Raw genomic sequence first — 27,986 nt, forward strand, 5'->3', positions numbered from 1 at the left:
CTGCTCCTCCTCCTCTTCCTCTTGCTACCTCTCCTCTTCAGCTGCTCGCCATAGACTGATGGCCAGGGCTGTGCCCTCATGAAGGCGAGGTTGTGGATCATGCAGCAGATCACAGCGAGTACTGCAGGGCTTCTTTAGAGCGGTCTAGCTAGCTTAAACATCTCAATGGTCTGCTTGGTATTTTGGGTGACAACATGGCTTTCATTATATACGTGCTGACTACATGAGTCAGTGGATAGCCCGTGTCATCTAGTAGCTACCTTGTGGATTATCATGATGGCAAATGCAACTGGCGCAATGGACTACCGTAGAATGAAGCATCATGACTGTCTCCAGGATAACGGGTATTGACCAACATGTGCACTGAGTATGGTTGCACACCAGCTGTACATTGAGGGATGTAATCCTTTCCAGTTGTGATGCATCTCAGAATTTGCGTGCGGCGTCCACAAGGCAACAAGTGTTCAGCAATGGCATGGGGAGGTCTGAAATCCTGGTGAAGCTGCATGCTCATTCTGCTTGCTTCTCTCTGAGAATAAAATGTTTTCAGCTCTCTGAATACATCAGTGACATCCCTAACACAACAGCCAATGGTGAAGTGGGAGTTGTTAAGAAAATCGCCTTCTCTAACCTGGAAGGAGCCAGATGCATAAAACCTTATGGCCGCGGTAACCTTCATAGCAACCGGAAATGTTGTCCTTGCCCTATTCTGAGGCTGTAGTTTGGGCAACAACATGTGGCAGATTCCAGGGAAGACATCCTTTGTGAAGCACTGTTCCTCACTGAGGCTGAGATAGGAGAATTGCTCCCTGGCTTCCTGTTGAGAGCCCATCTCCCCCTCCTCCTTCATCTGTGTTACCTTTGCTCATTCTCTCTGTCATGCTGCAGACCAAGGGGGATAGAAACTATTGCGCCTCTGTATGGGTGCAAGTGGTCTGACCAGAACTCTTGAAGTCAGAATCAAGACCTTCCCCACATGCCACACCACTCCCTGTAGACTTCTGCAACTTTAAATAGGAGCAGGAACCACCAAATACTTCCTCTAACACAGCAGCAGACTGTAGAAATCAATCAGGAACCAACCTGAAAGTAGTTGATGATCATTTTAAATTGTGCTGGTGGCGGGTCCTTCTGCTACAGAACACATGTTCAGCTGTGTGAGGTTAAGGCAGAACATTAGCTGGAGCCTTGAGGTCAAAAATGCCAGTTCTGGTGTCAAATCAGTGTTACACACTGACTGACGTCATGGTTTGTTTACTCTGTATACTTCTGGCACATGCTTCCTGCACTCACGCTAATGCCTTTACCAAGATGGTGTTCAGTGCAACCAGCACCAGAAGTGTGCGCGCATGACATGGACACCAGTTTGGACTCGAAACGGCACTCATAGCGCCAAAAGTATGGGCACAATGCAGCCAAATTTTGCAATCATTGTTTTTATTACACCTGGCAGGATGACATCTTGAATTGTGTGAGAGGAAAAGAAATGTCTGTTGGCTTAAAACAAGAATGATTGTAAAACAGCTGTCGAAATACAACACAATCACTGCGTAAAAGGCTGGTTTTTCCCTTTCCCCCTCTTCATCTACAACCTCCTGTTCCCATCCTACACACCCTGTCCCTCCCCCACCACGCTTCTTCCTCTTCCTTGCCTCCCCTCCCTCTCCACTTCAATCATCCAAAGGTCAATCTACTCAATCTCGATGACAATGAGACTTTGCTTTCCTTCAGATTGCTTGGATTTATTTTACACTATCAAATGTAGATATAATCAACATTGTACTTGTATTTTTTTCTGCTTAGTAGCCTGGAGCAGTGCAGTAGGTTTCCTCCAAATTGCAACTGTTCCTTCAACCTATTGTTAATGGACAATCACTGTGATTGAGATTGATCCTCTTCCTCCAGCACCAGATATGGCAGAGCCTGGATGGATCAATACCAATTCATCTGTAGAGTAACATAATCTTTCCTTTTAAAAAAAAAACAAATGCCAGTGAAGATGAGGCCAACCAGAGGTTACTATTATTTCTGCAGGGTTTTTTCAAGGTTCCTGTACTTTTGTACACAGCAGGAGTGTGGCATGGGATTCCTGCGATTAATTTGTATGATTTCCACAGAGGGCAGAACTTCACTGTTTGTTCAGTATGGTGGGGTAGGAAGTAAATGCATTTTAAAGCTGAAACCTGGTGCTTGCTTACTACAGGAAGATTTGGTTTGAGAATGATTAGTTTCCTATACAACATTGCAGCAGAATTATATTAGACAACAAAGAACAAAACTTCCAAAGCTTGGACAAAGCTTGTTCAAGAAGTAAAGGACTTCAATAATGGAAAAGATCCCAGGTATAGCTATCATGAATTGAAACTGTTGGACTAAGAAGATGCTTTCATGTTTCAGTTGTACCACCTTCTCGGCACCTTCCCTAGAACTAATTGAAGTAGCCGAATGCAATATGTTTCCTCACCATTCTTTGTCACCAGAAATCAATAGTCGTATAAAATGAAAATTACTTTGTAGCAAAATTGATGACTGTTAATAAGAAAGACATTTTTATGTATTACAGAGACAAAGCCTGCCATTAATCGCAAGGTTTCTCAAGGTGTTATCACTCTCACAAATCTGCAGCTGAATGACAGTGTAGTCTATCAGTGTGAAGCTTCGAACAAGCATGGATCCATTCTTGCCAATGCAATTGTCAATGTCCTGAGTAAGTGTCAATGTTGAATGATGATTGTTTATTGTGCCTATTCAGCCACAGACATGACATTTGTCAAATTACTTGTTTTTATCAATGCAGTTTATAGATGTTTTATAAAGCTTTGATTGGGCCACAACTAGAGTATTGTGTCCAGTTCTGTCACCACACTTCAGGAAGGATGTGAGGGTCCTTGAGAGGGTGCAGAGAAGATTAACCAGAATGGTTACAGGGATGGAGAATTTTAGTTACAAGGTTAGGTTGGAAAAGCTGGGGTTGTTCTCCCTGGAGCAAAGAAGATTGAGGGGAGATTTGATAGAGGTGTACAAGATACCAGGCTTAGATAAGTTAGACAAGGAAAAATGTTTTTCATAATAATAATTCAGCATAATAATTGTGTTCAATTCTGAATGGTAATTCTGTTTTATCTCACTATTTCAACAGCTCTTAAAGTGATATTTAAACATTTTTCTGATGATTTTCTAAAATAGTTTAGCAGATACGTGCTTTATAATTCATATATATAAAATTTGCAAAATTATGAAGAAACATTGTGGCATTTGGTTCATCAGGAAATCTTTCATAATAAGAAAAAGTTACTTAATGGGATGGTAAGAGGTTAAATGGCAGATTGGACATCAGAAAAGTTAATTCCAAAGCAAAATGTGAGATTTTATGACGTTTAGCATGTGCCTGAAGGATACCAATCTGTCTTTCTCAAGAAGACTCTTCAGTCTTGCTGAACGTCTTTCTCCATCTTCACTCTTCACTCCACAAGTTGCTACCTTCAATAGATTTGTTTTTGTATCTTGAACATTTATCTAAACGGATGATTGCACGCATGAAACATTGTGAGTTGGCAGGAAGATAATTTCGAGCAGCATAGTCCTCGTACATGAATCATAAAAAGTTAGCATGCAGGTACAGCAAGTAATTAGGAAGGCAAATGGAATGTTGGCCTTTATTGCAAGGAGGATGGAGTACAAAAGGAGGAATATTTTGCGACAACTGTACAGGGTGTTGGTGAGACTACACCTGGAGTATTGCGTACAGTTGTGGTCTCTCAATTTAAGCAGGGATATACTTGCATTGGAGACAATTCATAGAAGGTTCACTTTGTCGATTCCTGAGATGAAGGCGTTGTCTTATGAGGAAAGGTTGAGCAGATTGGGCCTATACTCATTGGAGTTTAGAAGAATGAGAGGTGATCTTATTGAAACTTATTATGATTTTGTGGGGGCTTGATAGGGTAGATGCTGAGAGAATGGGCTGAATTTTACTAGTTTACTGCTGATCTTGGCGGCGGGCTTCAAAGATGGCGGCCCACACACGCGGGCTTTACTCCGCAGAGCCGCTGCGATATTATAAGTGGCAGGGGCGGATGATCTGCAACTGTGCAGGCGTCGGCACCATTTTTAAAGGGCTTGGAGCCCTAAATGACAATTTAATTTTTTAAAGAAACAGTGAATTTAAAAGTATTAAAAATAATTAAATAAATCTTTCCAGACCCCCGCCCATTAGCCTTGCATTGCATTCCTGCCCTCTCCCTCCCCAAAATACTTACCTTGTGTACCTGTACCTACCCCCCTCCAAAGTTCAGAAACTTTTACCTTTACCCCTTCCCATCACCCCCTCGACCAATCGGAAAAGTTTGACCCCGCTCCCCCCCACCACTGAAATACTCACCTCCTCCCCGCTCCCCACCAGTGCCCCACATCGGATCTCTGGACGGAGATCCCACGGCATAGGATTGCCGGTCACTGATCATAATATAGGAGCGGGACGGCCAGCGGATTGAGGTGAGTAATTATTCATTCATTTACATGTATTAACATATTTAAATGAATATCCCGTTGCTGAGTGGCAGAGGTGGGAGGCCGCCATGAGGCTTCGCTGCTGCCGGCAATATGGGGCCGAACCTTCCCAATGTTGAGGCCCATAGCGGACCTCTCCCGGAAGCATTTTCTGGGCCCCCCTGCCACGATCCCTGATGTCGGGGGGTTAGTAAAATCCAGCCCAATGTTTTCCCTCATGCGGGAATCTAGAACTAGGGGGCACAGTTTCAAAATAAGGGGCTTCCCATTTAAGATGGAAATGAGGAGGAACTTATTCCCTCAGAGGATCATTAATCTTTGGAATTCTCCACTTGAGAACAGTGGAGGCTGGGTCATTGAATATATTCAAGGCTGAAATAGAGAGATTTTTGATCAACAAGGGATTAGATGTTTATGGGGGGTAGGCAGGAAAGTGGACTTAAGGCCACAATCAGATGAGGCATGATGTTATGAATAGCGGAGCAGGCTTGAGGGGCCAAATGGCCTACTCCTGCTCCTATTTTTTTAATGTTCTTTTGTTTATGTAAGAGCCATGCCCACCCATCTAGTTTGTTGCACCTGTGACGTAAATTACAAAACCAGCTTGGATACCTCTAAAATATTTGGATTTCTATCTTCAGCAGTGGTCAAAATGTGCATGAATATAAATATGTTGTCTGGAATAAGTATAAAATTTAACATTCGTTGAATAAAGTTTGATTAACAAGTAAAAATGCATTGTTAAAGTTAAAATCTTATTAATTAATAAAATCTTATGTTTCATGTCCTTGAAAGTTAGTTTGAATGCATCCATGAAATTATTTAATGCTTATAGCCCTGAGAAAGTTGCTGATTAGATAAATTATTTCAGTATATTGGCATAGTTATCTCATTAAATGTGCCTTGTGTTTCGTGGAGTTAGGAGCTGGTTGAAAATTGTGACCTGTCACTTTAATGATGGTATCAGATTAAATTTCAATGATATTTCACTCATTTGATTGAAAATAATGTTCTTTAGAAGAGAATTTCAACAACTAAACACAACTTTTAAATAAGCTGGGGCCTATTTTGAAAACATGCAGTGGGTTTGAACTGGCAAAAGAAAATCGGGAAGGAAAAAGAAGGCAGAGCTGAGCTATGGTTTTGCTAACTTTAGAATTCTTTAAAATTAATATTGCAGTGATCAGGAGCAATTTAGAATTTTCAGGTTTCCAGTAGGAATTACTCCCATTTGAACTGTCCGTATACCATGTAAAACATTTTTTTTTTCATTGGTAACAAGAAACAGTTGACGCTTCCAGCTCCATTTATCTCAAATTCATACGAAATGGTTGATACACAAACTCACAGTATAGTTTTCTATTGGGCTGAACTGTTCTTTCAATGGCACTCCATAACAGTCACTGTAAACCTATAGAGGATAAAGCAGAATTGAGGCAAATTGATAGATAGGGCCTGTTCTGTTCTTGACAGCAGTGTATGATTAAAATCAGCCCATTCAGCTGATTCAGATTTCTTGAGATCCTGTGAAGTTTATGTCAGCTAAAGCGGCTGATTTATTTGTGCACTGCTGCTGGCATCTGAACAGTCCCACTCGATTGCTTTCCCAAATACTGCCCTTTCTCCACAGACAAGTGAGCAAGCAGGTTGAGGAGTAATGAGGTCTTTCGTTGATGGGGCCCCTCAACCGCATCTCAATATGTTTTACAGTAGATTTTAAGTGTCATAATTTGTGAGCTATGGTACCGAAGACAATATCAATTTGGCCTGTTGGAGTTCTACAGAGTACTGGCACGGGAATGGTAAATGGTTAACAGCATTATTATTGTAAAGTCAAGCTTCAAACACTTAAATAAGTCCCCGAAACCCACTGAATAAACAGACTTTTACATTGCGTTTTATTTTTAATTTTTACTGATGTTCATCAACAGACCTTGCACCAATGATGCTGACCATTGATGATCAGAAGTATATCGCAGTTGAAGGAAAAGTAGCTCATTTGCACTGTAAAGTGTTTGGCTCTCCTTTACCCACAGTATTTTGGTAAGAATTTATTAAGTCATAAAGAGAACATGCATTACACTAATCTATGATCATTTCTGCTTGAAAATCTATTGTAGATTATAAACTCTGAAACATTAATAAGCTTCATTATACAATTTATACATTCTAGCATCATATGGTCATTTCTGATTTCATGTTTTTTAGGTTAAAGGAAGATATGGAAACTGCACTTGAGGGCCAGAATTATTTTGTGCATGAAAATGGTACTTTGGAGATAAAGGATGTCCAGAGGGAAGATGCAGGATTCTATACTTGTTGGGCAACTAATATTTTCGGCAATGACACAACTACCAGTATGCTGGAAGTCAGGGGTAAGTTGATCTTGTCTACTTAGCTGTGATTTTTCTTCTATTCTACATTATTAGTAAATCCATTCGTAGAAACTATTTTAAACAATAGTAGAATTATTTTAAACAGTCATGGAACTATTTTAACTGATCTTGGTTCTATGGCTATTACAGATATTTAATTATTAAGACTTCATTTATGATGCTATTCCAGTTCTATTAATAACATAATGAATTGATTTTGAACTACTTGTGCAATGTTTTAATGAGCTAACCACAGAATTATCTATAACATGCATTGATAGCATATGTGATACTTAAGAAAATTGCAACTCTGCTGTCTAGTGTCCTTGTATTTTCTTCTGAGTACAGTTCAGTTTGTAATTAATTCAGTATTAGTAATATTTTCTGCAAGTGAATTGAAAAACAAGATACATAATCCCATACTTAGTCAAACATTCTATAAAGATATACCAAATGTTTAATTCTTATACACAAAGTAGTTCACAATCAAACAATAAATTACACAGAATTACATAGAACATACCACATGGAAACAGGCCACTTGGCCTTTCATCTTATCTTTCTGTTCTCTTTTTTCTCATGTGCTCATCTAATTTCCTTTTGAAAGCTGTTCTTTCTGTGTCAGCAAGTTCCACATTCTAACTTCTCTCTGAGTAAAGAAATTTCTTCTTATTGCACTCCATTTTCCTCATAATTTGTTGTCTTCTAATCAATTACCTTAAACTTCATCCTACTTTATGTCACTCTCCATTATAATCTTGAATCTAACTGTGTTGTGATCACTATTAGAAAGATGCTCTCTATTCTTTCTTCTCCCATCTGTTCTGGTTCATTCCCCAGTACAAGATCCAACAGCGATTCCTTTCTTGTTGGGCTTCTTATGTACTGAGTGAGAAAGGAGTCCTGTACACCCTGTAAAAACTCCATTCCCTTTTCTTCTTCACTACTTGTTTCTGTCAGTTTATTTGGATCTCCCATGAATATTATTACATGCCTGCTATGCACTTGGTAAATTTATCTGCATATTTCTTCCTCCAATTCCCTTCAATTGTCGTATACCCCTATTAGGGTGAGGGAACCTTTGTTGTCTTTGGCTCAATCCATAAGGATTGTGCGTTTATCTTAGCACTGGTTAATCTTTTTTTCTAACCCCCAACTCCATTATGTTATCTTTAACTAGTACAGCAACTCCACCTCCTCTCCTTCCTTCCCATTCCTTACTAAATGTATTATATCCAGCAATATTCAGTTGCCAATCCTGTTCTCTACGGAAGTGGATTCTGTTTTTGTTTCATTATCATATCAAAAATATCTCTGCACTTGGCTGTATTTTCTATCTCCTTCACAATGACACACTGGTGATGTGGCCCTTATTAACAAGTTCCGCTTTGACTTCTTCCTCTACATGTCTGACATTGTCTCCTCTTTCAAGCATGAGACTAGGGACCAGCCCTCATGCTTCTAATTTAAAATCCTTGCTGTGTATGTGTCCCCACAAACACAACCTTTTCATCAGGATATCCCCCTACAAATTCAGTCCCTTCCTGTTCTCTCTAAACTTCATCCTCCATATAAACTGTTCCAGCCATTTCCCTTAACTTGCATCTCCCAGAATATTTTCATTCCTGTTTATGTCACTGACAATCTTGAGCCATTTCCTTGTATCGTTTACCTCCCACACCCTCCATCTTCTTTTCACCTCACTTCATTCTGCACTACACCTGGCAAAAACTCTGCCCCATGTTACATATGTTATGGCTACATGGTGAGATGTGGGTGCTTCCTACTGTTCAACTTCCCACCTGACCACAGCAAGTGTTTAACCACTTGGTGTTCTATTTGTCAACTAACCAGACAGAGATAGGTATTCTTGTAGGTTTAAAAGCAGAAAATCAATTGTTAATTGATCGATATGCCTTATCACGAAATTGTCACAACCCAGATCCACTCGCGCGCATGTGCGCACACGCACACACACGCACACACACACACACTCTCTCTCTCTTAAAAGAAGATACAGATAGAGAGGGAAAAGGGGAAAGTGACTTCTAAGTGGGAGGCAGGTCACGATAAACCTGTTGAATTCTCTTGGAAATGGAATTCTTGTGGTTTGTAGGCCTGAGATGTTTGTAGATTTCTTTCTTGGTCTCAGTTCAGTTGAAGATGGTGGATCGCTTCTAGTTCACTGTTGTCTAGTGTAGAATAGGATTCTACAGCAGGGCACGTGCCTTCTGGTTTTCTGGAAAACAAGCTACTGGATGTCATTTTTCTTCTCTCTCTTTCTGGAGTCTCTCTCTAGGCTGATTTTTTTTAAAGGTAAAGCTGTGTTACTTCTCATCTTCTGAGAGGAAACTCTCTGGTTGCTTCCCCATGGTGATCGCACAATAGCCCAGGACGTGGCTACTTCACACCTTATTTGTTTTAGAAGAAGACATTCAATTCTGGAATGTTTTAGGATATGTGTGGGATGAGTGCAATTGACACCTCTTAGCTTTGAAGATTTTCCCTTTGTTCCTGTCAGACAGTTTGAACACACAAAGGCCAAGCCTTTTTCTTCAGTGGCCATTTTGGATGCATTGTTCACTTTTTAAAAGTAAGGTTCATTTTTAAAAGACAAAGTCAGTTTTTATAACACTTTGTTCATAATTGCTGTATCATCCCACTTCTTGTGCATGTGACACTTAAAAATGTGCTGTCAAACTCCCAATTTGACCCTCCAATCAACACTAAACCTCTGCTCAAAATACTCTCCCATGTTCAGCCTTAAACTCACTGTCTCCAACAACACCTTCAACCTCGCCCATTCTAGTTGTTTCCCTGGTTATAACCACCATCTTTGCTTCCTTAAGTACAAAGGATACAAACCAGATTTACCATCGCCACATCATGCTCTACATTATTTTACTCTCCTCTACCAAAATTACACACTACTTTCAGATCAACCCAGGAATCAAACATAACTCCTATTCTCTATCAGCAACTCCTTCCTTAAGTCCTTTTCCTCTTTTCCTTCCACACTTATATTCAATAACAAGTGCAAAGAGCTCATTGTCTTCTTTGTCACTAACGTTGAGACCATCTGTTTACTGTCTCTGCTGTTTTCTCTGTTCTGCCTACTAAACAAATGATTTTCTGAGTCCTGCCTACGTGATATCCCTGAATCCTGATCTCTATCAGGTTTCTCTCTGCATCTCCTCCATGAGACCTAACTTTTGCACCCTCAACCCCATTCTTCTAAATGCCTCATCAATCAACTTCACTTTCTGTCTCACATTTAGCCAATAGAGTAAATGTTTACCTCTATGTAAGCTTTTTCCTGTTCTTTGATGAACTAATAGAGAGAAGTTGGTTGATGTGTATATGGAATTTGAAAAGGTATTTGGTAAAGTACTACTTAATAGACTTGTTCGCAAAATTGGAGCCCATGTGATTAAAAGGGCAGTGACAGCATGCAAATAAAATTGGCTAGGAGACAGAAAGGAGATAGTAGTGGTAAATGTTATTTTTCAGACTGGCGAGAAGTATACAGTGGTTTTCCCTTGGGGACATTTTTAGGACTACTGTTCTTTTTGATATATGACCTTGACTTGGGTACATAGGGCATAATTTCAAATTTTGCAGATAGCACGAAATTTAGAGATGTAGTAAGCACGAGGATGGTAATAAGCTTCAGGAGGACGTAACCAGACTGGTGAAATGCGCAGTCACGTGGAAGATAGAATTTAATGCAGGGAAATGTGAAGTCAGCCAACTTGGTAGAAATTGGAACAAATTTAAAAAGTGTGCAGGTACAGAAACATTTGGGGTGTATAGTAATAAATTTGACTGTTCAATGGTTCAAAGCTGACTCCATATTGGTAACAGTTATGATTTTATTTAAGCATGAGTGAGACTTATTACATTACATATCGATTTGAGCAGCTGTTTTCAAAGAGCAAGTGAGAATTACATTACCCGTTACCATCCTTTGGAAAGTAGGCATGACCTGTTTCTGTTCCTTCCACTTGCATACACATCTACACCTGTCTGGTATCCTTCCTAGCCCTATTACACTATCAAACCATATAGGATATACCCAGAAACTGGAACTGCGGAGAAATCCATCCAGTCATAGGCACAGGTCTTGAGCCTCCTTGATCTGATTTTTAGCCTTAGCGCAAGCTTTCTCCGTGTTTGTTTTCTGTTTCCATGGTGATTACACAACCAGGCCATTAAGGAAAATGAGTTCTAATTGTAATTAAAATCGAGTTTTTAATATACTTTCCTTTATTCTATTTGGAATGTATGCGAGATGGTTTTCTAGAGCAGTACGTTGAGGAACCAACTAGGGAACGGGCTATTTAGATCTCGTATTGTGCAATGAGAAAAGGCTCATTAATAATCCTACTGGAAAGGAGCCTTTAGGAAAGAGTGACTATAATATGATAGAATTTTACATTAAGTTTGAAAGTGATGTAGTTCAATCAGAAACTAGGGTCTTAAATCTAAGCAAAGGCAACTATGAAGGTATGGGGGCAAATTGGCCATGGTGGATTGGGAAACTACTAAAAGGTATGACGGTAGACAGGCAATGGATAACATTTAAAGGACTAATACATAGTTTACAACAAAAATACATTCCTTTAATGTACAAAAACTCAGCAAGTAAAGTATTCCAATCATGGCTAATGGAAGAAATCAAGGAATGTATTAGAGCATAGGAAGAGGTGTATAAAGTTGCCAAAAAAATGGTAAGCCTATGATTGGGAGCATTTCATAATTCTGCAAAGGAGGACCAAGAAAAAGATTAAGAAAGAGAAAATAGAATATGAGACTAAACTAGCGAGAAACATAAAAACAGATTGTAAAAGTTTCTATAGGCATGTAAAAAGGAAACGATTAGCAAAGACAAATGTGGATCCATTACAAGCGGAGTCAGGAGAACATTAGTGGGGAATAGGGAAATGGCAAAGAAACTAAACAAATACTTTGTGTCTGTTTTCACAGAGGAAAATACTAAAAACTTCCCAGAAATAATGGAGAATCAAGGGACTAGTGTAATGAGGCTTTGCAAGATATTAATATTAGTAAAGAAAAAAGTACTAGAGAAATTAATGTGATTTCAAGTAGGTAAATCACCTGAATTTGATGATCTACATCTCAGATTGTTGAAAGAGGTGGCTATAGAGATAGTTGATGCATTGCTGGTCATCTTTCAAAATTCTATACACTCTGGAATGGTTCCTGCAGATTGGAAGGTGGTAAATATAACCCCACTATTTAAGAAAGGAGGGAGAGAGTAAACAGGGAACTACAGACCTTTAAGCTTAATAGCAGTCATAGGGAAAATGCTGGAATCTATAATAAAGGATGTGATAACAGGACACTTAGAAAATAATGGTAGGATTAGGCAGATTTATGAAAGGGAAATCATGTTTAACAAACCTGTTGGGGTTTTTTTGAGGATGTAACTAGCAGAATAGATAAGGGGGAACTGGTGGATGTGGTAGATTTAGATTTTCAGAAAGCTTTCGATAAGGTCCCATACAAGAGATTAGTAAGCAAAATTAGAGCACATGGGATTCGGGGGAATATCCTGGCATGGATTGAGAACTGGTTAACAGACAGAAAACAGAGAGTAGGAATAAATGGGATATTTTCGATTGGTAGGCTGTGACTAATGAGGGACTGCAAGGATCAGTGCTTAGGCCACAGCTATTCACAATCTATACCAATGATTTGGATGTGGGGATTAAATGTAATATTTCCAAGTTTGCAGATGGCACAAAACTAGGTGGAAGTGAGTTGTGAGGAGGATGCAAAGATACTTTAAGGGGATTCGGAGAGGCTCAGTGAGTGGGCAAAAATTTGGCAGATGGAATACAATGTGGAGAAATGAGAGGTTATCCACTTTGGTAGGAGAAACAGAAATACAGAGTATTTCTTAAATGGTGAGAGGCTGGGAAGTGTTGAATTTCAAAGGGACTTGTGTGTCCTTGTTCATGTGTCACTGAAAGCTAACCTGCAGGTACAACAAGCAATTAAGAAGGCAAATGGTATGTTGGCCTTCATTACAAGAGGATTTAAGTAGAGGAGTAAAGATGCCTTATTGAAATTATGTAGAGCTTTAGTGAGACTATACCTGTAGTATTATGTGCAATTTTGGTCTCCTTACCTAAGGAAAGATATACTTGCCATAGGTGGAGTGCAACAAAGGTTCACCAAACTAATTCCTGGGATGGAGGGATTGTCCTATGAGGAAAGATTCATAAACTGGGCCTTTATTCTCTAGAGCTTAGAAGAATGAGAGGTGATCTCATTCAAACATACAAAATCCTTACAGGGCTCAGCAGGATTGATGCAGAAAGGATGTTTTCCCCAGCTGGGGAGTCCAGAATCAGGGAACACAGTCTCAGAATAAGGGGCAGGCCATTTAGGACTGAGATGAGGAGGAATTTCTGCACTCGGAGGGTGGTGAATCTTTGGAATTCTTTGTCCCAGAGGGCTGTGGAGGCTCAGTGGTTGTGTAAGTTCAAGACTGAGATCGATATATTCCCACATCTTAAAAACATCAAGGGATACTGGGATAGTGCAGGAAAATGGTGTTGAAGTAGAAGATCAGCCATGATCTCATTGAATGGTGGAGTGGGCATGAAGGGCTGAATGGCCTACTACTGCTCCTATTTCTTATGTTTTTGTGTAGAGGAGAAATAAGATTAAATTAATCAAATGATATTTAGTTAAAAACTATAAACTGGCAATCTTAATATCAAACTACAGTATAACAAAGCTTAATACTGAAAATTAGCAAAAGGGATTGAGTTGGTTATGTTTCAAGAGTTGAAGCATTCCCAGAGACAGAAGGAAACAAGAATAAGTAAGTCTTGCTACAATTGTACAGGACTTTGGTGAGACTATGCCTGGTGGACTGTGTGCCGTTTTTGCCTCCGTATCTAAGGAAGGATATACTTGCCTTGGAGGCAGTACAGCAAAAGTTCAATAGACTGGTTCCTGGGATGATAGGTTTATCCTATGGTGAAAGGGGGAGGAAATTGGGCCTCTATTCTCTGGAGTTTAGAGGAATGGGAGGTAATTGTTAGAATCCCATTCGAGACCAGTAGCATTTTTTGAAAGAAATTCGAACTCCCAGCTATTATGGAAAGAATTTGGCACAGGATTTCACATTTAAAACAAACAAAACTTTGTGGTCCAAGAGTTAAACAAAGCACTACACTACTAACTTAACACTACAATTTGAAATCACTTTACTTTAAGCTTAAAATCTCAACAAAATATGAAGACATATACTTTAAACTCTAAGGCCAGAATTTTACTTTTGTCAGATGGAAGCCATCCACCGACTGAAAAGTCGGTGGCGAATCCACCTCCGCTTGGCCTGGGGATTGAGACTGCATTTTACAGTCAGCAGGCCCTTAATTGGTCTGAAGTGGGCCAATCAGTGGGCTGGCAACTCTTAATCCTCGCAGCGCCACCGGGAATGGTGGCCATTGCGAGGACTGCAACCCAGCATCAACAAGAAGAGGAAGGATGGCGCTGGGAAAGGTTATGTTTTTGGGGCCTTGCTGGGGGTGATTGGTCAGGCCTCGGTGAGGCAAGGGTGATCGACTGGGGCGACGGGGGGCATGTTGGGTGTTGGGGGTGGTTGGGGCATTGGGGGCGGCCCTCCATCGGGTACAGGGTGCCTGATCATGAGGGCACCCCCTAGGCCGTCAGAAAGCCGCCTGCTTTTGTCAGGCGGCTTTTCACAGGCTTGGGCCTCCCGACTGGCCAACAGTAAAATCCCCGTGGTGGCGGGCTGAGGCTCTTAAGTGGCTATTAACTGGCCACTTAAGAGTGTTGATTGGCCTGGGGCGGGCAGCCCGGTTTCCGCCGACGCCGCACCACGTACAATGGCGGCAGAGGTGGGAGCAGCTTGGGAACAGCCCCCTGAGCCACCCACTCCATTTTATGCCTCCACCCACCCCCCCCCCCCGCTCCCCCCGCACCAACCTGCTCTTTGGGGGGGGGCGTAAGAAGCATGCGATAGACAGAGCCAAAGCGATCCCATAACCAACGGATCAGATCTAAGCTCTGCAGTCCTGCCACATCCAGCCGTGAATGGTGGTGGACAATTAAACAACTAACTGGCGGAGGTGACTCCACAAATATCCCCATCCTCAATGATGGGGGAGCCCAGCACATCAGTGCGAAAGATAGGCTGAATCATTTGCAATAATCTTCAGCCAGAAGTGCCGAGTTGATGATCCATCTCGGCCTCCTCCTGACGTCCCCAGCATCACAATGCCAGACTTCAGCCAATTCGAATCACTCCGCGTGATATCAAGAAACGACTGAAGGCACTGGATACTGCAAAAGCTATGGGCCCTGACAATATTCCGGCAATAGTACTGAAGACCTGTGCTCCAGAACTTGCCGCGCCCCTAGCCAAGCTGTTCCAGTACTGCTACAACACTGGCATCTACCCTGCAATGTGGAAAATTGCCCAGGTATGTCCTGTATACAAAAAGCAGGACAAGTCCAACCTGGCCAATTACTGCCCCATCAGCCTACACTCAATCATCAGTAAAGTGATGGAAGGTGTCATCAACAGTGCCATCAAGCAATAACCTGCTCATTGACGCTCAGTTTGGGTTCCGCCAGGGCCACTCAGCTCCTGACCTCATTACAGCCTTGGTTCAAACATGGACAAAAGAGCTGAACTCAAGAGGTGAGGTGAGAGTGACTGCCCTTGACATCAAGGCAGCATTTGACCGAGAATGGCATCAAGCAGCCCAAGCAAAACTGAGGTCAATCGGAATCGGGGGAAAACCCTCCGCTGGCTGGAGTCATACCTAGCGCAAAGGAAGGTGGTTGTTGGAGGTCAATCATCTGAGCTCCAGGACATCACTGCAGGAGTTCCTCAGGGTAGTATCCTAGGCCCAACCATCTTCAGCTGCTTCATCAATGACCTTCCTTCAATCATAAGGTCAGAAGTGGGGATGTTCGCTGATGATTGCACAATGTGCAGCACCATTCATGACTCCTCAGATACTGAAGCAGTCCGTGTAGAAATGCAGCAAGACCTGGACAATATCCAGGCTTGGTCTGATAAGTGGCAAGTAACATTCGTGCCACACAAGTGCTGTGCAATGACCATTTCCAACAAGAGAGAATCTAACCATCTCTCCTTGACATTCAACGACATTACCATCGCTGCATCCCCCACTATCAACATCCTAGGGGCTACCATTGACCAGAAACTGAATTGGAGTAGCCATATAAATACCATGTCTACAAGAGCAGGTCAGAGGCTAGGAATCCTGAGGCAAGTAACTCACTTCCTGACTCCCCAAAGCCTGTCCACCATCTGCAAGGCAAAAGTCAGGAGTGTGATGGAATACTCTCCACTTGCCTGGATGGGTGCAGCTCCAACAACACTCAAGAAGCTCGACGCCATCCAGGACAAAGCAGCCCGCTTGATTGGCACCCCATCTATAAACATTCACTCCCTCTACCACCGATGCACAGTGGCAACAGTGTATACCATCTACAAGATGCACTGCAGCAATGCACCAAGGCTCCTTAGACAGCACCTTCCAAACCCGCGACCTCTACCAACTAGAAGGACGAGGGCAGCAAATACATGGGAACACCCACCTGCAAGTTCCCCTCCAAGTCACACACCATCCTGACTTGGAACTATATCTCCGTTCCTTCACTGTCGCTGGGTCAAAATCCTGGAACTTCCTTCCAAACAGCACTGTGGGTATACCTACCCCAATTGGACTGCAGCGGTTCAAGAAGGCAGCTCACCACCACCTTCTTAAGGGCAATTAGGGATGGGCAATAAATGCTGGCCTGGCCAGTGATGCCCACATCCCATAAATGAATTAAAAAAAATTCCAGCCTACATCTCAACCAAACACTTCCGTTTGACTTTAATTTCCACCCCAAGAGTTCCCTTATACTTTACAGGATCTTTGTGGTTCATTCAGTTCTCTTGGGACCAATTTAATGTGTCCCATAGCTCCTTGGAATTGACTTTGATTTCCTTAATTTCTCAGCTATCTTTCGAGGTATGAGATCTTCTGGGGCTTCTCCCTCTAGCATTCAGCGAGGCAATCCTCCAGCTTTCTTTTAACAACTCCTCGTTCTGGATTTCCCAGTTTAAGACTTGGCCTTCCTCAAAACAGAAATACCCCTGGTTTCTGATGGCCTCTTTACTCCTCAGTCCAGCTGCTTTCAAAGCCAACAGCTTTCTCCAACCGAATGTGTGTGAGCAAGCATAGAGATTTAAAAACCTGACCAAAAGGCATCTAATTCCATACCAAGAGATACATTTGGGATTCCCAGATAGCAATTCAAGCTAATTAGCTCAAACTCCAAATATCTCTTTGATTTCAGATACCCACATGAATAATTTATATTGCTAACAATGACAGGACAATTCATTCCAGATTTTCTGGCTACAATTCCCAACTAAACAATTCCAGCTGCTGTTTAATGGCTCTCAGCTCTCTCACCTTGTCCTTGCAAGTACACATGGAAAGATCTTTGAATTGTAAAGCTTGGGTGGTCCTGCAACCCTTTTTAAATTCTGGAATTTCAATTATCTTACAGCTACACATTTAATTTTGCCAAAACTAAAAGTGACCTCTAAAATTTTAATACAAACCCTAACAAGGTAATCGTGACATAATTGAAACATACAAGATTCTGAAGGAGACTGACAGGGCAGATATTGAGTTTCTTTCTCATGGCAGGGTAATCTAGAACACAGGGACATAGCCTTAGGACAAGGAGTCGATCATTTAGGACTGACATGAGGACAAAATCTCTTCAGTCAGGAGGTTGTAAAACTTTGGTATTCTCTACCCTAGAGGGGTGTGGGTTCTTCATCATTGAGCATATTTAAGGCAGAGTTAGAGTTTTGATCTCTCAGGGAATCAAGCGATATGGGGAACGGGCGGGAAAGTGGAGTTGAGGCAGAAGATCAGCCATAATTGTATTGAATGGCAGAGTAGTCTGGAGGGACCATGTGGTCTACTTCTGCTCCTATTTATATATTCTCTACTTTACCCTCATAGATTACGTAAACAAGAAAGTTGTGCTAAACTTTTATAAATGACTTGCTCATTCCAATTCTAGGCAGTACACTTCAGGGAGAATGTCAAGGCTTTAGAGAAGATGATAAGGAGATTTATCAGAATGGTACTAGGGATGTGGAACTTCGGTTACATGGAGAGACTAGTGGAGCTCGGGTTGTTTTCGTAGAGCAGAGCAGGTTAAGGGGAGATTTAATAGAGGTGTTAAAAGTTATGAAGGGTTTCGTTAGATTAACTAAGGAGAAACTGTTTCCTGTGGCAGATGAGTCAGGAACAAGAGGGCACAGATTTAAGGTCATTAGCAAATGAACCAAGGGGAGATAAGGAGAACTTTATTTAAAAAAGTGAGTTATTGTGATCTAGAAAGTGCTGATTCAATAATAAATTTCCAAAGGGAATTTGATAAATACTTGAAGGGGGAGACATTCGTACGGCTATGAAAAAAAAGCAGGGTAATGGTACTAATTAGATATCTTTTTTCAGAAAGGCTGCATAGGCACAATGAGTTGAATTGCCTCCTGTGCTCATTATTCTCTGATTCTATGAAATTGAATTCCAATTCATGACTTGAATTTCAGCACACTTTTATATAACTCACTGCAAAACTGGGATCTATAGGCCTGTATTTTTGGCACTATGGTATCATAGGATCATAGAAATAGTACAGCACAGAAGGAGGTCATTCAGCCCGTCATGTCTGTGCCGGCTGAAAATACTAGCTGCCCAATCTAATCCCACTTTCCAGCATCTGGTCCATAGCCTTGCAGGTTACAGCACTTCAGGTACATGTCCAGGTACCTTTTAAAAGCATTGAGGGTTTCTGCCTTCACCACCATTCCAGGCAGTGAATTCCAGACACCCATCACCCTCTGGGTGTAAAAGTTTTTCCTCCGGTCCCCTCTAATCCTTCTACCAATCACCTTAAATCTGTGCCCCCTGGTAATTGACCTCTCCGCTCAGGGAAACAGGTCCTTCCTGTTGACTCGTGTACACTTTAATTAAGTCACCCCTCAGTCTCCTCTGTTCTAAGGAAAACAATGTATCAAAATGACATCTGTGCTCTGCGTACGCACATCCTGTGCGGCTCATGACGGGCACCATCTTGGTGAGGGTGTTAGCGCGGGCATTAGACATGTGCGCCAGAAGTATTGGAGTAGGCAGATCGTGACGTCAGTCAGCGGAGGACTCTGATTTGATGTCAGTGCTGCCATTTTCAACCTCACCACTCTCGCTAACATTCTTTCTTCAACACACACAGCTGAACATGTGTTCAGCAGCAGGAAGGATCCCCACTCCTGCCTTTAGCGTTATTTAAAAGGATCATCAACTACTTTCAGGTTATTTGCTGATTAATCTGTATTGGTTTGAGTTTCTGATAGTGCTTGGTGGTTTGAAGAGTTGCTTAAAGTTGGTGAAGTCTACAGGACTTGGTGCTGGGTGTGGAGAAGGCCTTGGTTTTGACTGCAAGGGCTCAGGGCACACCACTTCCTCCCAGTCATGGATGCTAAAGTTGCAATTCCCTTTGGGCTGCAGCATAAGAAGGAGATCGCGCAGTGGCAGCAAAGAAGGGGACAAGCTGCTCGCAGAGGGAGGAGGAGGAGGATGGGTAGAAGGTCTCTTCAAGCAGCCTTATCCACCAAGGGTTTTCTGGGAGCACTTGTCTTACCTCCACCTAAATCAGGAGCAGTGTGTGCGTCATCTACACTTTATGAAGGAGATGCTCACAGAGCTTGGCCACTTCATGCAACCAGACCTGCAGCCTCAGAGCAGGTTAAGGACTGCACGGCCAGTGGCTGTGAAGGTGACCATGGCCATGAATTTCTTTCGGTCTGGATCCTTCCAAGCTGGAGCAGGCGACATATGTAACATCTCCAGTTCATTGTTCACTGCTGCATTAGAGAGGTGACAGATTCTCTTTTTGCCAGGAGAGGGGAGTTCATTGTGTTCTCTCTGAACAGAGAGAAGCAGGTGGAGTGTGTACGTGACTTGGCCAGAATAGCAGGCTTGCCCATGGTGCAGTGTGCCATTGACTGCACATAAGGGGCTTTGTGGCTGCTGCATCTCAATGATGATATATACCATAACTGCAAAGCTTACCATTCACTGTGCAGTTGGTGTGTGACTACGTTCATCACATGTTAGTGAATGCCTGCTATCCTGGCAGCAGTCATGATGTGTTCATTCTGCACCAGTCTGCTGTTCCCTCAGTCTTTCAGCTATCACGTTGAACCAGAAAATCTGCTCTACAACTGACTCATGACTCTACAATCCAACCACACATGGTCAACACATGTTCAAAAAGAGTTGTACAGCCACATGAAACATCAAAGTGCATAGGAACAGGAGCAGGCCATTTGACCCCTCAACTCAATGAAGAGAGACTGAAAAGGCGAGGGTTGTTTTCCTAAGAGCAGAGAAGGCGGGTGGGGGGACACCTGAGTGAGGTATACCAAATTATGAGGGGCATTGATAAGTTAGATAGGAAGAAACTTTTTCCCTTAATGGAGGGGTCAATAACCAAGTGGCATACATTTAACATAAGGGGTAGGAGGTTTAGAGGGGATTTGAGGAAAAGTTTTTTCACCTAGAGGGTGGTTGGAATCTGGAACGCACTGCCTGAAGAGGTGGTTGAGGCAGGAACCCTCACAACATTTAAGAAGTATTTAAATGAGCACTTGAAACGCCATAGCACACAAGGCTACGGGCCAAGTGCTGGAAAATGGGATTAGAATTGTTAGGTGCTTGATGGCCGGCACAGACATGATGGGCTGAAGGGCCTGTTTCTGTGCTGTATAACTCTATGACTCGAACTCTGTTTCACCACTCAATGAGATCATCGCTGATCTGTGACCTAACTCTATATACCCGCCTTTGTCTCATATTCTTTAATACCTTTGGGTTAACAAAAATCTATCAATCCCAGATTTAAAATTAACAATTGGTCTAGCATCAGTTGGTGTTTGCTGAAGAGAGTTTCAAACTTCTACCACCTTTTGTGTGTAGATGTGTTTCTTAATTTCCCTCCTGAAAGATCTGGATCTACGTTTTAGACTATACCCCCTAGTCCTAGACTCCCCTACCCCATTGGGGCTATGAAGCAATGGTTCTGCCTGGATTACTCTGGAGGAGTCCTCCTGTACTTGCCAGTGTATGTGTCCGATTCATGGGGTGGTCTATTGTATCCTCCACAACCTCGAATCATGAGGGCACAGACCTTGCCAGCAGCGATATGGCAACAGTTCAGGAGGGGATGGAGTAAACCAGCACATCCCAGTTATAGCTGTGTAAACCTCATTGGGCTACAGTTCCTGTGAACCCCAAATATCCGTTGTACCAGTAGTCCTGGACCTTACCATCCCTCTGTGACTGACCGTCACAGTGTCCTTTTGGCTATGATGCTGAAATAAAAGCCACACCAAAACAATCATTCCATACCAACTTCATCCAATATATCATCCAGTATTCCATACAAAAGTCAACAAATCACCTTTCTGCATTCCCTTAGTACCTGTCTTGTTGTGCCTTTGCCTGACTGAGCGGACCTAGGCAGTACTACCCCAGTGGCTGCAGCATGGCAGGCGGAAGGCTGCTGACTGACACTGGGGAGACTGCAGATGGCCTTGCAGGACGTCCTTGAGCAGTTCTGGGCCGAGAAGGTTCAGACTGTAGCACCTCAACTTGGGTGGCTGCAGTCTGGGCTGGCTGACTGACAAGCACCTGTTGGGGCACTGGTGGGAGCACGAATGTTGTCGTCCTGAGAGAGGACGGCAGATTTGTGCTCCATGGGCCCACTGCCACTCCACTCAGGTGGTACCTCAGCAATCCTATTAAGCTGCTAGAGGACAGATTACTGGACTGCTGTGAGGCTCCTCATGGCAGCAGTCTGAGCCTACATGGAAACAAGCTGAGATTTCATGACCTCAGTCTGAGCTTCCGCTGCAGCACTGAGAGATTAGTGATTTCTACTGCAGTGGAAGCTGAGACATTGGCCATCAGGCGCTTCATCATGGTTGGGTCCACAAGTGTTCTCATGGAGTTAACACCACTTATGCACTAGAAAGGATGGGCTCTAAGCTCTAAGCAAAGCCCAGTACCAGGTTTCAGCTGAATTCCTCCATGCTCCTTGACAGTGACCACAGGTTTTCTGGCAGGCCTACCAATACACCACGCATTTCAGTGCGCATGCCCTTCTTCTGTCGGCAGCCCCATCAATGTTCTTTTCTGAGTCCACTGCAGCAAAACTCTCTCTGGAGAGCTGGCACCCACGCTATCTTTCCCCTTGGCCTGGCTGCACGCCACTTGCACCTCGTGACACACCACATACAGATCCCACTTCTACGCTAGCCCTCTAAAGCTCGTGCAGTGCCAAGATCTGAGCTGGTGGATGCAAGTATGATATTGAGTGATGGTGTTACTTCATTATTTTTCATACTTGTTCATGGGATATGAGCATCACTGGCAAGGCTAATATTTATTACCCATTCCTAATTGCCTTCGAGAAGGTAGTGGTGAGCCACCTTCTTGAACTGCTACAGTCCATCTGATGTGGGTACACCCACAGTGCTGTTAGGGAGGGAGTTCCAGGATTTTGACCCAGTGACAGTGAAGGAAAAGCAATATAGTTCCAAGTCAGGATGTTGTGTGATTTGGAGGGGAACTTTGCAGGTGGTGGTGTCCCCATGTCCCTGCTGCCCTTGTCCTTCTAGGTGGAAAAGGTTGCCGGTTTGGAAGGATTTGTTAAAGGAGCCCTGGCGAGTTGCTTCTGTGCATCTTGTATATGGTACACACTGCTGCCGCTGTGTATCGGTGGTGGAGGAAGTGAATGTTTAAGGTGCTGCATGGGGCACTGATCAATTAGGCTGCTTTGTCCTGCATGTTCTGGGGGCTGCACTCATCCAGGCAAGTGGAGAGTACTCCATCACACACTTGACTTGTGCCTTGTAGATGGTGGACAGGCTTTAGGGAATCGGGAGGTGAGTTACTCACCACAGAATTCCCAGCCTCTGACCTGCTCTTGTAGCCACAGTATTTATATGGCTACTCCAGTTCAGTTTCTGGTCAATGGTAACCCCCAGGATGTTGATAGTGGGGGATTTAGCGATCATAATGCCATTGAACGTCAAGGGGAGATGGTTAGATTATCTATTGTTGGAGATGGTCATTGCCTGGCACTTGTGTGGCACTAATGTGACTTACCAATTATCAGCCTAAGCCTGGATATTGTCCAGGTCTTACTGCATTTCAACACATACTGCTTCAGTATCTGAGGAGTCGTGAATGGTACCGAACATTGTGCAATCATCAGCGAACATCCCCACTTCTGACCTTACGATGGAGGGAAGGTCATTGATGAAGCAGCTGAAGATGGTTGGGCCTGGGACACAGCCAAAGAACCATAGAAAAACTACAGCACAGAAGGAGACCATTCAGCCCATTGTGTCCATGCAGGCCGAAAAAACTAGCCATCCAATCTAATCCCACCTTCCAGCACCTGGTCCTTAGCCTTGCCGGTTACAGCATTCCAGGTGCATGTCCAGGTATCTTTTTAAAAAAATTGAGGGTTTCTGCCTCCACTACCATTCATGGCAGTGAATTCCGGACATCCACCATCCTCTGGGTGAAAAAGTTTTTCCTCATGTCCCCTGTAATCCTTCTATCAATCACCTTAAATCTGTGCCCCCTGTAATTGACCTCTCGGCTGGGGGAAACGGGTCCTTCCTGTCTACTCTATCCAGGCCCCTCATAATTTTGTACACCTCTATTAAGTCACCCCTCAGCCTCCTCTGTTCTAAGGAAAACAATCTTAGCCGATCCAATCATTCCTCATAGCTGCAACTTTCAAGCCCTGGCAACATTCTTGTAAATCTCCTCTGTACTCTCTCCAGAGCAATTATGTCCTTTCTGTAATGTGGTAACCAGAACTGTACGCAATACTCCAACGTGGCCTAACCAGCGTTTTTTACAGTTCCAGCATTACATCCCTGCTTTTGAATTCTATACCTCGGCCAATAAAGGAACGCATTCCATATGCCTTCTTCACCACTTTATCTACCTGACCTGCCACTTTCAGAGACCTGTGGACATGCACTCCAAGTTCTCTCACTTCCTCTACCCCTGTCAATATCCTCCCTGATGAACCCCTGCAGTGATGTCCTGGAGCTGAAATGATTGACCTCCATCAACCACAACCATCTTACTTTGCGCTAGGTATGATACCAACAAGCGGAGTGTTTTCCCCCTGATTCCCATTGACTTCAGTTTTGCTAGGGTTCCTTGATGTCATGTTCGGTCAAATGCTGCCTTGATATCAAGGGCAGTCACTCTCACCTCACGTCTTGAGTTCAGCTCTTTTGTCCATGTTTGAACCAAGGCTGTAATGAGGTCAGGAGCTGAGTGGCCCTGGCGGAACCCAAACTGAGAGTCAGTGAGCAGGTTATTGCTAAGCAAGTACCGCTTGATAGCACTGTCAATGACACCTTCCATCACTTTACTGATGATTGAGAGTAGACTGATGGGGCGGTAATTGGCCGGGTTGGATTTGTCCTGCTTTTTGTGTACAGGACATAACTGGGCAATTTTCCATACTGCCAGGTAGATGCCAGTGTTGTCGCTGTACTGGAACAGCTTGGCTAGGGGCGCAGTAAGTCCCGGAGCAGAGACCTTCAGTCCTATTGCCCATAGCCTTTGCAGTATCCAGTGCCTTCAGTCGTTTCTTGCAATCTTGCGGAGTGAATCGAATTGGCTGATGCTGGGGACTTCAGGAGGAGGCCGAGATGGATCATCCACTTAGCACTTCTGGTTGAAGTTGGTTGCAAATGCTTCAGCCTTAACTTTTAAGCCAGTGGATGGGGTCTCCGCCACCACGTAAAATTATGGCCAATGTGTTTGGGTGATGTGCCTGCCACAGTTTAATACCTGGCAGTGTGTGAAAGCTATGAGATATGGGTTGAGGCTTTCAATAGTGCTAAGTGTGTGAGAGAGAGGCAAGGCAATGAATGTTGTGTATGAATCATGCTTGATTGACAGTGTTGGTATGTGAATGATGGTGGTGTGGTAAATGGAGCAGTGTGTGAGGCTGGTGGTTCAAATGTAAGGGTATGGCATTTGTAGATGCATTCACTGACCTTGGCGGCTCATGAGGTCATTGAACTTCTTGTGGCACTGCATCCAGGCCCCACTGCCCTCATAATGTCCGTCTGGAGGGCATCTCAGTCCTTTGAAGGAAGAGGACCTTTCTCTTCCTCTCCATCTCCTGTACCAAGGCCTTCAGTGCTGCATCAGAAAACCTTGGGGCCCACTCCCTGGCTTGTTCCACCATTTCCACTCCTGTTACTGCTCGAGTCTCTTCTTGAACCAGTTCCAGCAGTTGCTCCAACCAAAATACACTTCACCTTTAAGAGGTAAAGGCTGGCTTTAAGTGGTGCTAGCCTCACATGAACTTGAGTAACCAGCTGACATGTGCAGTCACGTAACAATGCACTTAGCGCTCGACTGCATACCACTATCATTTAAATTAGCAGGCAGCACAAAGTTTGCATGCTGCCTGCATCACTACAAAGGGACGCATGTTAATCATGCATTGTGATCCTGCACGCGATTACTGGCCTAATCCAATTTTTCCCTCATTGATTGTGATCCTCAGGTACAGATTTCACCTCAGTTCAACTCAGAAACTATAAAAAATGAAAATTTAAAATTTGGAAAATAATAAGTGTAAAATATGTAAACTTGCCGATTTGGGGTCTACTCTTTCTGCATCACTCTGTTTTAAACTCTAATTTGCACTTCACTGTAGTATTCATCTCTTAAGCTGATAGCTGCTGCATTGGATCTGGTTCCTGTATTACATCACATGTACTGTTTTATTACACTTTCAGCACTGACGTGACTTTCATTTGGGTGTAAATTCAGGTTAGAGAAGTATTAAAAAGTGAGATTTCTGATCATATAAAGTGAGACAAACCATAAAGTTGTGTGGAATGTATCACCATTTTAAAACAGAATGAGATTCGCATCAACTGAGAGAGATTTGACAGATATGCAGGCCGGGATTTCACGAGGAGGCAATGGCTCTGCTCACCAGCTGGAAAGCCAGGGGTGAGCCCGCCTCCGCTGACTCTGGAAGCCACGACCCGTATTTTATAGTTCTCATGCAATTAACAGTCTGCAGTCGTGGTTTCTGCCCCTCTGAGAGAGGATGTTCCACCTGCAAGAGTTGCCGGCCAATCAGAGGGCTGGCAGTTCTTCAGTCCCAACAGTGTCACCAGAAGCAGTGGCCAGTGCTGGGACTGCAGCAGGCTGTGGACTCAATCAGCCAGGCCCCGGCAAGGGGGGAGGGGAAGTCCATTGCGAGGCTGGGAGTGGGGTGTTCCAGCGGAGGCAGCTCGTGCCGCGGGGGGGGGGTGGCGGTGCCTCTGTAGAGCACAGGGTGCCTGATCAAGAGTGACCCACCCTCCTAGCCTGCAAAGAGGCCACCAGATTTAACAGTGCCCATCCGCCACTGGTACTTTGCCAGTGGCGGTGTGTCGAGGCCCTTAAGTGGCCAACTTAAGGGCCTTAATTGGCCTAAGGGCAGACTGGCTGCCTGCCACCTGCCTGCCATTGGTAAAATACCACCAGGGGTGGGTAGGCAACAGACATGGCACTCTTCACCATCCCTTCCAATTTTAACCCTCCACCCCCAACTCACAGCCAGTTTCAGGGGCTGGGGTGGGGGTTTGGTGGCAGGGTGTTGTAAAATCCTGCCTGCAATCTCAGTACTCAAAAGTGTGTCATAAAATGGGAAGTACACATTGTTACGGTAAAACTAGGTGAAGCCTGAGAGGGAGGCTGAGAGGGATCCCTAGACACCTTTCTCAGGTCCCTCTCAGCCTTCACCTGGACTTACCATAAAAGGGTTTAATTTTAAACACACCTTGTTTTTAGCTTCACCTTGGTGTATTCTTGTTCACCGCTTTCTAATTATAAGGCAAAGACACCAGAACAAACAGGTTTTCTTAGGTTTAAAGAAGAACAGTTTGAAATTTATCAAACTTAAGCTCTAATTCAGTTAATGCCTACGGATACACGATGCGCCCCATGCTAGCATGCATACGCGATATACACATACAAATAGAGACAGAAAAGAGCAGAAGAAAAATAAAGTGGAAAAGTTTGAGGCACTATCTGAATAGTTTGTTGTTATGGTTCTTCGAGCTCACTGTAGAATTCGTGATTGTAAGTAGATCTTTCTTTTCGTTGGGGCCCAGTATTATTCTTAAACCTTGTTTGCTGATGGAGACTTTTCTCTCTTGGGGTTCATGTGTCCTCAGTGGATTCAGAGGCTTGTGAGAAAGAGATGGGAGCAGACAGGAGAGATCTTCTTAGTCCAGGAGCAAACAGACACTCTGTCTTCAAACTCTCTGTGGCCAGTTCAAAAGAAAACCCTGGAACAGCCAGGTAGTCATATGACCAGCTGGTCGAATCAGTCCTGGCCCTTGTGGATTGTATCCTCCTTAGCAGGCCCTGGAATGTGCTTCCTCACCTTTAATGTCTGTTTGCATGTAAATGTTTTTTCCAGCCATGGCTGATCTGTTTAACAAGTCATTTGCTCACTCCAACAACAGTTAAAAATCAATGTTCATGACAAAATTGATGTTCCTCATTCTTGGCAGGTGGGGGCCTGCATGACAACATCAAGAACACTCATGATGAAGAGGTTATCTTATATCAATAAAGATGGGTATAAAATCAACTGGTTGGAGGCCTGACCAACAAAATAGTGCTTTTAAAAAAAAATCAGTGTCCTGCTATTCCAGCATACACATTTTAATGATTAAATATACATAATTAAGTGCTCTCTTCAGCCATTCAAAAAATGTATTCCTGGTAGGAGGCTAATAAACAGCATTTTCTGTGTGCTTCTAAAGTACAGATACGCCAAAGACCACTTTCCCCAATTTAAAAGCCATGCAAACAGACACCTAGTGTGGTGTCCGGTTTCAATAGTCTTGCCTTTTGGTTCCTCCTGATTAGTTTA

At 43.3% G+C, this 27,986-nt stretch overlaps 1 protein-coding gene across 1 annotated transcript in view; it reads left to right on the top strand.

Annotated features, from left to right (window-relative positions):
* chl1b (cell adhesion molecule L1-like b) overlaps positions 1-27,986 on the top strand; it is a 689,058-nt gene that overhangs the window by 131,140 nt on the left and 529,932 nt on the right. The window contains exons 11-13 of the mRNA XM_068052302.1: positions 2,564-2,707; positions 6,441-6,552; positions 6,718-6,884. Coding sequence (XP_067908403.1) covers positions 2,564-2,707; positions 6,441-6,552; positions 6,718-6,884 — 423 coding nt within the window. The remainder of the gene's footprint in view (positions 1-2,563; positions 2,708-6,440; positions 6,553-6,717; positions 6,885-27,986) is intronic.

The sequence above is a fragment of the Heterodontus francisci genome, chromosome 19 (assembly GCF_036365525.1).
Source record: "Heterodontus francisci isolate sHetFra1 chromosome 19, sHetFra1.hap1, whole genome shotgun sequence".
Classification (NCBI taxonomy): domain Eukaryota; kingdom Metazoa; phylum Chordata; class Chondrichthyes; order Heterodontiformes; family Heterodontidae; genus Heterodontus; species Heterodontus francisci.